Source organism: Scyliorhinus torazame, chromosome 11 (assembly GCF_047496885.1).
Source record: "Scyliorhinus torazame isolate Kashiwa2021f chromosome 11, sScyTor2.1, whole genome shotgun sequence".
Lineage (NCBI taxonomy): Eukaryota > Metazoa > Chordata > Chondrichthyes > Carcharhiniformes > Scyliorhinidae > Scyliorhinus > Scyliorhinus torazame.
This window is the reverse complement of record NC_092717.1, coordinates 151,637,886-151,647,676: the sequence shown is the minus strand read 5'-3', so window position 1 is coordinate 151,647,676 and position 9,791 is coordinate 151,637,886. Positions and strand designations below refer to the sequence as shown.

Below are 9,791 nucleotides of genomic sequence, written 5' to 3'. Positions count from 1 at the left end.
GAGTCCACAACCCTCTGAGGTAGAGAATTGAAAGGATTCATAATCGTTTCTGTGAATTAATTTTTCCTCATTTTAGTCCTAAATGATCAGCCTCTTATTCTGAGACAGTGCCCCCATGTTTTAGATTCACCGACCAACCAAAATAATCTGTCTCCATTCTATCAAGCCTCTTCGGTATCTTGTATATTTCACTGAGATTGCCTCTCATTCTTCTAACCTTCAGAGAGACTTGGGTGTGCTTGTACAGGGAATGCAGAAAGTCAGCATGCAAGTACTGCAAGCAATTAGGAAGGCCAATGGCAGGTAAGCTTTTATTGCAAGCAGCTAGAAGTGCAGAATAAAGCATTGCATTTGCACAGGGTTTTAGTAAGACCATATCTGGGGTAGTGTGTGCAGTTTTGATCTTCACATTTAGGAAATGATATACTTACATTGGAGGCGGCCCACTAAATTGGCCCCCTGGGATGAGGGGTTGCCTTATGACGAGAGGCTGAAACAAATTGGGCCTATATTCTCTGAAGAGGCTTGATAGAACGGAGACAGATTATTTTGGTTGGTCGGCGAATCTAAAACATTGGGGCACTGTCTCCGGATAAGAGGCTCATGAGGAAAAATTAAATCCCAGAAAGGATTTCTGCTTTTCAATTCTCACGACCAAAATTAATAACGTTACACTTCCCTATGTTATATTTCATCTGCCATTTTAATGCCCACTCGCTTAACCTATCCATATCCCTTTGCAGCCTTTCCGAGTCCTTCTGAAAACTTGCCTTCACACTTCATTTTGTATCATCAACAAACCTGGATACATTATTCCGCTTCTTTATCCACGTCATTAATATGGTAAATAGCTGAGGCCCCAGCCCTGATCCACGCAGCATTCCACTATTCACTCTCTGCCAACTTTTAAATGCCCTGTTTATGCCCATCTCTGCTTCTTGTGCATTAATCAATGCTCTGTCCATGCTATATGTGACTTCCAACTCCATCTTGCCTATTAACCTTTTGTGTGGCACCTCATCGAATGTCTTGGAAATCCTAGTAAACTACATTGGTTTCTCTATCTACCCTGCTAATTACATCTTCGAAAAACTCAAATCAATTTGTTAAACAGGATTTCCCTTAGTAAAACCATGTTGACTTTGTTTTCAGCATGGTATGCTTTTCTAAATGCATATTAGCACTTCCTAAATAATTGATTCTAATATTTTTCCCAATGACTGTAAGGCTAACTGCCCTGTAGTTCACAATTTTCTCTCTCCCTCCTTTCTTGAAATGTGGTGTAATATATGCCAACTTCTAACCTGATTGGACCATTCCTGAGTCTAAGGAGCTTTGGAAAATCATGGCTAGCGCATCCACTATCTCTGCAGCTATCTCTTAGAGCCCCAAAGTGTCGGCCATTATGTTCTGAGGATATGTCTGATTTCAGTCCTTTAAATCACTTCAGTACTTTTTAATTTCCTCTCTTTTTAGCCCTTGGGTTACTGTCAATTTCTTGTATGAAATCTGCCTTCAGTAAATACAGACACAAAATATTTGGTCAGTGCTTCTGCTGATTACCCTTGATAATTTATCCTTTCTGTTTCTGTTTCTAAGCAACCAACATTTATTTTAACTACTCTTTTCCTTTTTACATACTAATGAATGCTCTTGCGATCTATTTTTTTATATTTCTAGCTAGTTTGCTCTCATTTTATTTCTTTCCCTTTTTAGTGACTTTTTGGTAGCCCTCTGCTGGTGTCTTAGAGACTCCCAATCTTAAGATTTGTTACTATTTTTTACAAGATTGTGAGCTTTTTCTTTCAAATTAATACTGCCCTGAACTTCCTGAGTGAGCCGCCAATGGATCTATTTTGCTGAGATTTTAGTTTTTTAATGCAATGTATTTTTGTTGAACATTTTGAATTGTTTCCTTAAATGTTTCCCACTGTTCATTTACTGGCAAATCTTTTAGTCTATTTACCCAATTAACCCTAACTAGTCCTATTTAATTGGCTTTGTTTAAGATTCTCATTTGTGATTGGAGTATGCCATTTTCAAACTTAATGTGGAATACAATAGTATTGTGATCACTGTTAACCAGTGGATGTTTAATGTGATATAATTAACCCTTCATTACACAGAACTATCTTAGATCTAGTATTATCATTAGTTGGTTAGCACCAGAATGTTACGCATTGGTTAATGTTTTTGTGCTGGTTTACTCCTTTAAATCATTTCAAAATTAAGAGTTGCATACTGGAAAAGCTTAAAGTCTAATTAAAATAGCTTCCCCCCCCCCCCCCCCTTCTTCGATCCCTTCTTCCCCCCTTCTTCAATCCCTTCTTCCCCCCTTCTTCGAACCCTTCAATTCCTTCTTCCACCGCCTTCTTCGATCCCTTCTTCCACCCCCTTCTTTGATCCCTTCTTCCACCCCCTTCTTCGATCCCTTCTTCGATCCCTTCTTCCACACCCTTCTTCGATCCCTTCTTCCATCCCTTCTTCCCCCCCTTCTTCGATCCCTTCTTCCCCCCCCTTCTTCGATCCCTTCTTTCCCCCTTCTTCGATCCCTTCTTTCCCCCTTCTTCGATCCCTTCTTCCCCCCTTCTTAGATCCCTTCTTCCCCCTTCTTAGATCCCTTCTTCCCCCCCCTTCTTAGATCCCTTCTCCCCCCCCTTCTTAGATCCCTTCTTCCCCCCCCTTCTTAGATCCCTTCTTCCCCCCCCTTCTTAGATCCCTTCTTCCCCCCCCCTTCGATCCCTTCTTCACCCCTTCGATCCCTTCTTCACCCCTTCGATCCCTTCTTCGATCCCTTCTTCGATCCCTTCTTCGATCCCTTCTTCGATCCCTTCTTCGATCCCTTCTTCGATCCCTTCTTCGATCCCTTCTTCGATCCCTTCTTCGATCCCTTCTTCGATCCCTTCTTCGATCCCTTCTTCGATCCCTTCTTCGATCCCTTCTTCGATCCCTTCTTCGATCCCTTCTTCGATCCCTTCTTCGATCCCTTCTTCGATCCCTTCTTCGATCCCTTCTTCCTCCCTTCTTCCTCCCTTCTTCGATCCCTTCTTCGATCCCTTCTTCGATCCCTTCTTCGATCCCTTCTTCGATCCCTTCTTCGATCCCTTCTTCGATCCCTTCTTCGATCCCTTCTTCGATCCCTTCTTCGATCCCTTCTTCGATCCCTTCTTCGATCCCTTCTTCGATCCCTTCTTCGATCCCTTCTTCGATCCCTTCTTCGATCCCTTCTTCGATCCCTTCGATCCCTTCTTCGATCCCTTCTTCGATCCCTTCTTCGATCCCTTCTTCCCCCCTTCTTAGATCCCTTCTTCCCCCCCTTCTTAGATCCCTTCTCCCCCCCCCTTCTTCGATCCCTTCTTCCCCCCCCCCTCTTCGATCCCTTCTTCCCCCCCCCCTTCGATCCCTTCTTCCCCCCCCCTTCGATCCCTTCTTCCCCACCCCTTCGATCCCTTCTTCACCCCTTCGATCCCTTCTTCGATCCCTTCTTCGATCCCTTCTTCGATCCCTTCTTCGATCCCTTCTTCGATCCCTTCTTCGATCCCTTCTTCGATCCCTTCTTCGATCCCTTCTTCGATCCCTTCTTCGATCCCTTCTTCCCCCCCTTCTTCCCCCCCTTCTTCCCCCCCTTCTTCCCCCCCTTCTTCCCCCCCTTCTTCCCCCCCTTCTTCCCCCCCTTCTTCCCCCCCTTCTTCCCCCCCTTCTTCCCCCCCTTCTTCCCCCCCTTCTTCCCCCCCTTCTTCCCCCCCTTCTTCCCCCCCTTCTTCCCCCCTTCTTCCCCCCCTTCTTCCCCCCCTTCTTCCCCCCCTTCTTCCCCCCTTCTTCCCCCCTTCTTCCCCCCTTCTTTCCCCCCTTCTTCGATCACTTCTTCCCCCCCTTCTTCGATCCCTTCTTCGCCCCCCCTTCTTCGATCCCTTCTTCCCCCCCCCTTCGATCCCTTCTTCACCCCTTCGATCCCTTCTCCCCCCCTTCTCCCCCTTCCTTTATTCTCCCCTTTCTTCCTCCCCTTTCTTCTCCCCCCCTTCTCCCTCCTTCCCCCCCCTGTTCTTCCCCCCTGTTCTTCCCCCCTGTTCTTCCCCCCTGTTCTTCCCCCCTGTTCTTCCCCCCCTGTTCTTCCCCCCCTGTTCTTCCCCCCCTGTTCTTCCCCCCTGTTCTTCCCCCCTGTTCTTCCCCCCCTGTTCTTCCCCCCTGTTCTTCCCCCCTGTTCTTCCCCCCTGTTCTTCCCCCCCCTGTTCTTCCCCCCCTGTTCTTCCCCCCTGTTCTTCCCCCCTGTTCTTCCCCCCTGTTCTTCCCCCCTGTTCTTCCCCCCTGTTCTTCCCCCCCTGTTCTTCCCCCCTGTTCTTCCCCCCTGTTCTTCCCCCCTGTTCTTCCCCCCTGTTCTTCCCCCCTGTTCTTCCCCCCTGTTCTTCCCCCCTGTTCTTCCCCCCTGTTCTTCCCCCCTGTTCTTCCCCCCTGTTCTTCCCCCCTGTTCTTCCCCCCTGTTCTTCCCCCCTGTTCTTCCCCCCTGTTCTTCCCCCCTGTTCTTCCCCCCTGTTCTTCCCCCCTGTTCTTCCCCCCTGTTCTTCCCCCCTGTTCTTCCCCCCTGTTCTTCCCCCCTGTTCTTCCCCCCTGTTCTTGCAGGTAGGGCAGTAGATGTTGTCTATATGGACTTCAGTAAGGCCTTTGACAAGGTCCCTCATGGTAGACTAGTACAAAAGGTGAAGTCACACGGGATCAGGGGTGAACTGGCAAGGTGGATACAGAACTGGCTAGGCCATAGAAGGCAGAGGGTAGCAATGGAGGGATGCTTTTCTAATTGGAGGGCTGTGACCAGTGGTGTTCCACAGGGATCAGTGCTGGGACCTTTGCTCTTTGTAGTATATATAAATGATTTGGAGGAAAATGTAACTGGTCTGATTAGTAAGTTTGCAGACGACACAAAGGTTGGTGGAATTGCGGATAGCGATGAGGACTGTCTGAGGATACAGCAGGATTTAGATTGTCTGGAGACTTGGGCGGAGAGATGGCAGATGGAGTTTAACCTGGACAAATGTGAGGTAATGCATTTTGGAAGGGCTAATGCAGGTAGGGAATATACAGTGAATGGTAGAACCCTCAAGAGTATTGAAAGTCAAAGAGATCTAGGAGTACAGGTCCACAGATCACTGAAAGGGGCTACACAGGTGGAGAAGGTAGTCAAGAAGGCATACGGCATGCTTGCCTTCATTGGCCGGGGCATTTAGTATAAGAATTGGCAAGTCATGTTGCAGCTGTATAGAACCTTAGTTAGGCCACACTTGGAGTATAGTGTTCAATTCTGGTCGCCACACTACCAGAAGGATGTGGAGGCTTTAGAGAGGGTGCAGAAGAGATTTACCAGAATGTTGCCTGGTATGGAGGGCATAAGCTATGAGGAGCGATTGAATAAACTCGGTTTGTTCTCACTGGAACGAAGGAGGTTGAGGGGCGACCTGATAGAGGTATACAAAATTATGAGGGGCATAGACAGAGTGGATAGTCAGAGGCTTTTCCCCAGGGTAGAGGGGTCAATTACTAGGGGGCATAGGTTTAAGGTGAGAGGGGCAAAGTTTAGAGTAGATGTACGAGGCAAGTTTTTTACGCAGAGGGTAGTGGGTGCCTGGAACTCACTACCGGAGGAGGTAGTGGAGGCAGGGACGATAGGGACATTTAAGGGGCATCTTGACAAATATATGAATAGGATGGGAATAGAAGGATACGGACCCAGGAAGTGTAGAAGATTGTAGTTTAGTCGGGCAGTATGGTCGGCACGGGCTTGGAGGGCCGAAGGGCCTGTTCCTGTGCTGTACATTTCTTTGTTCTTTGTTCTTTGTTCTCTGTTCTTCCCCCCTGTTCTTCCCCCCTGTTCTTCCCCCCTGTTCTTCCCCCCTGTTCTTCCCCCCTGTTCTTCCCCCCTGTTCTTCCCCCCTGTTCTTCCCCCCTGTTCTTCCCCCCTGTTCTTCCCCCCTGTTCTTCCCCCCTGTTCTTCCCCCCTGTTCTTCCCCCCTGTTCTTCCCCCCTGTTCTTCCCCCCTGTTCTTCCCCCCTGTTCTTCCCCCCTGTTCTTCCCCCCTGTTCTTCCCCCCTGTTCTTCCCCCCTGTTCTTCCCCCCTGTTCTTCCCCCCTGTTCTTCCCCCCTGTTCTTCCCCCCTGTTCTTCCCCCCTGTTCTTCCCCCCTGTTCTTCCCCCCTGTTCTTCCCCCCTGTTCTTCCCCCCTGTTCTTCCCCCCTGTTCTTCCCCCCTGTTCTTCCCCCCTGTTCTTCCCCCCTGTTCTTCCCCCCTGTTCTTCCCCCCTGTTCTTCCCCCCTGTTCTTCCCCCCTGTTCTTCCCCCCTGTTCTTCCCCCCTGTTCTTCCCCCCTGTTCTTCCCCCCTGTTCTTCCCCCCTGTTCTTCCCCCCTGTTCTTCCCCCCTGTTCTTCCCCCCTGTTCTTCCCCCCTGTTCTTCCCCCCTGTTCTTCCCCCCTGTTCTTCCCCCCTGTTCTTCCCCCCTGTTCTTCCCCCCTGTTCTTCCCCCCTGTTCTTCCCCCCTGTTCTTCCCCCCTGTTCTTCCCCCCTGTTCTTCCCCCCCCGTTCATTCCCCCCTGTTCCTTCCCCCCCCGTTCATTCCCCCCCGTTCATTCCCCCCCGTTCATTCCCCCCCCCGTTCTTCCCCCCCCCCGTCCTTCTCCCCCCCCCCCCCCGTCCTTCTCCCCCCCCCCCCCCCGTCCTTCTTCCCCCCCCCGCCCCGTCCTTCCCCCCCCCGCCCCGTCCTTCTTCCCCCCCCCGCCCCGTCCTTCCCCCCCCCGCCCCGTCCTTCCCCCCCCCGCCCCGTCCTTCCCCCCCCCGCCCCGTCCTTCCCCCCCCCCGCCCCGTCCTTCCCCCCCCCCGCCCCGTCCTTCCCCCCCCCGCCCCGTCCTTCCCCCCCCGTCCTCCCCCCCCCCCCCGTTCTTCTCCCCCCCCCCCCCCTGTTCTCCCACCCCCACTGTTCTTACCCCCCCCCCTGTTTTTCTCCCCCCCCCCCCCCATTCTCCCCAAATCTTCTCTCTTTCCCCCCCCCCTTCCTTGCTTTCCACTCTCCCCTCCCCCCCTCAAACCAAAAGAAAAGTTACAATGCAAAAAGAGGCCATTTACCCCATTGTGCATGCGCCATTAGCTGCAAAAACGTGAACTAAAAAACTTGCTGCCCACCCTCCAGCACTCATTCCGTAGCCTTGCAGGTTGCAGCACTTTTAAGTGCAGATCCCGGTACCTTTTAAATGAGATGATGGTTTCTGCCTCCGCCACCCTCTGGGTAAAGAAGAGGAAGTATTGGGAAAGTATATACACGCCCCCACTAATCTTCCTACCCACCTCTTAAATCTGTGCCCCCTGCTAATTTATCTCTCCGCTCAGGGAAACAGGGAATCCTTGTCTACTGTATCCAGGACCCTCATGATCTTGTTAACCTCAATCAGGTCAGACCTCCGCCTCCTCAGTTCCAAGTCAAATAAACCGAGCCTAACCAATCTTTCCTCATAGTTGCAATTTTCAAGCTTTGGCAACAACATTTTTGTAAGTCTCCTCTATACTCTTTCCAGAGTGATCATGTCCTTCCTGTAATGTGGCAACCAGAACTCTGCCCAAAATTCCAGCTGTGGCCTAACCAACGTTTCATACCATTCCATCATTGCATCCCTGCTTTTTGTATTCTAAAAGGATTCCATATGCTTTCTTCACCACTTTATCCACCTGTCCTCCTACTTCAAGGACATGTGGACATGCACTCCAAAGTCTTTCACTTTCTCTACTCCTCCCAATATTCTTCCATTTATTGTGTTTTTTCTTGCTTTCTTTGCCCTCTTGAAATGCATTACGTTACATCTGCTTTTCCACCCACTCACAAACCATTGATATCATCCTGAAGACAACAGCTATCCTTTTCTCTCTCCACTACACAGCCAATTTTTGAATTATCTGTATATTTTCCCATCATGCCACCCACATTTAAGTCCAAACCATTAATATATACAACAAACATCAAGGAACCCAACACTCAGCTCTGTGGAATGCCACTGGAACCGTTTTCGATTCACAAAAACATTAATCATTAGCTGAGAAAGGACGTACTGGCGCTGGAGGGTGTGCAGAGGAGATTCACTAGGTTAATCCCAGAGCTGAAGGGGTTGGATTAGGAGGAGAGATTGAGTAGACTGGAACTGTACTTGTTAGAATTTAGAAGGATGCGGGGGGGGGAATCTTATAGAAACATATGAAATTATGAAGGGAATAGACAGGATAGATGTGGGCAGGTTGTTTCCACTGGCGGGTGAAAGCAGAACTAGGGGGCATAGCCTCAAAATAAGGGGAAGTAGATTTAGGACTGAGTTTAGGAGGAACTTCTTCACCCAAAGGGTTGTGAATCTATGGAATTCCCTGCCCAGTGAAGCAGTTGAGACTCCTTCATTAAATGTTTTTAAGATAAAGATAGATAGTTTTTGAAGAATAAAGGGATTAAGGGTTTTGGTGTTAGGGCCGGAAAGTGGAGCTGAGTCCACAAAGATCAGCCATGATCTCATTGAATGGCGGAGCAGGCTCGAGGGGCCAGATTGCCCACTCCTGCTCCTAGTTCTTATGATCAACTATTACCCCTTGTTTCTTGCAGTTGGACTAATTTTGCATTCAACTCACCACATTTGCTGTATTCCATGGACTTTTGCTTTTCTGACTAATCTGTCAAATTACTGAAGGCAATATTCACTGCACTACCCTCCTCAATCCTCCTTGTTACTTCCTCAGATATTTTGATTAAATTAGTAAGACACGACCATCTCCCTGATTAATCCATTCCTTTCTCAGTGACAGTTTATTCTGTCTCTCAGAATTGATTATAATTTTCCCACCACTGAAGTCAGACTGACTGGCCTATAATTTTCTGGCCTTTCCCTCACTCACCCATTTTGAATAATGGTACAACATTCATCAGCCTCTAATCCTCTGGTACCTTGCTTGTATGTAGCGAGATTTGGAAAATGATCCTCTGAGCATCTTCTACTTTTCCTCCCTGGCTTCCTTTAACAGCCTGGGATACAATCCATCTGGCCCTTCAAGGATGTCCCCCCCCCCCCCCCCTCCCCCCACCCCCCAATGCTTCCTCTCTCACTATGCTTATTGTATCTAATGTTTCACACTCTTTAACTAGAACATCTGCATCAACTTCTCCTTCGTGAAGACAGAGACAAAGTACTCATTGAGAATCCTGCTCACATCTTCACACAAGTTACCATGTACATCTCTGATAGATCCTACCGTTTCCTTAATTATTCTCTTGCTCTTTAATATACCAGTAAAACATTTTTCTTCCTCCCTCACTTACTTGTGTTGCTGGGGCATTGGAGATTACAGAAGGCGAAGTTAACACCAGTTGTCACTAAAAGTACAGCTTCCCCATTACCCCCTCCCATGAAAATGCAATTGGAGAGAGAGGGTGCACTATGCAACTTTAAGTACACCTGTGTGTGCAGAGTTTTCTTTAGACTTTCTTGGCAATCTTGGGAATAGTAACAGAAAACCCCACACACAAACACAATCTATTTGAAATTGTGAAGAGTTCACTCTCTGTCCACTCACATTGTCACAGGGAGAAGCAGTGCTTCGATTGACAGCAAGGCCCTGACAAATCAGCACAAGGACAGCAGACACACGGGAACACCACCACTTCGCAAGTTCCCCTCCAAGTCACACACCATCCTAACTTGGAAGTACATCAATGTTCCTTCACTGTCGCTGGGTCAAATTCCTAGAACTCCCTTTCGAACAGCACTGTGGGGGTATCCATAGCTC

General features: G+C 48.9%; 1 protein-coding gene across 3 annotated transcripts in view; it reads left to right on the top strand.

Annotated features, from left to right (window-relative positions):
* Positions 1–9,791, top strand: part of yes1 (YES proto-oncogene 1, Src family tyrosine kinase) — a 106,534-nt gene that overhangs the window by 17,463 nt on the left and 79,280 nt on the right. For 2 of the 3 annotated variants that reach the window (XM_072467895.1, XM_072467897.1), the window contains exon 1: positions 225–303. The exons of the other annotated variant lie outside the window; for it this stretch is intronic. In XM_072467895.1, coding sequence (XP_072323996.1) covers positions 297–303 — 7 coding nt within the window. In that variant the 5' untranslated portion in view covers positions 225–296. Of the gene's footprint in view, positions 1–224; positions 304–9,791 lie in introns of those variants that run through there. 3 annotated transcript variants of the gene reach the window in all.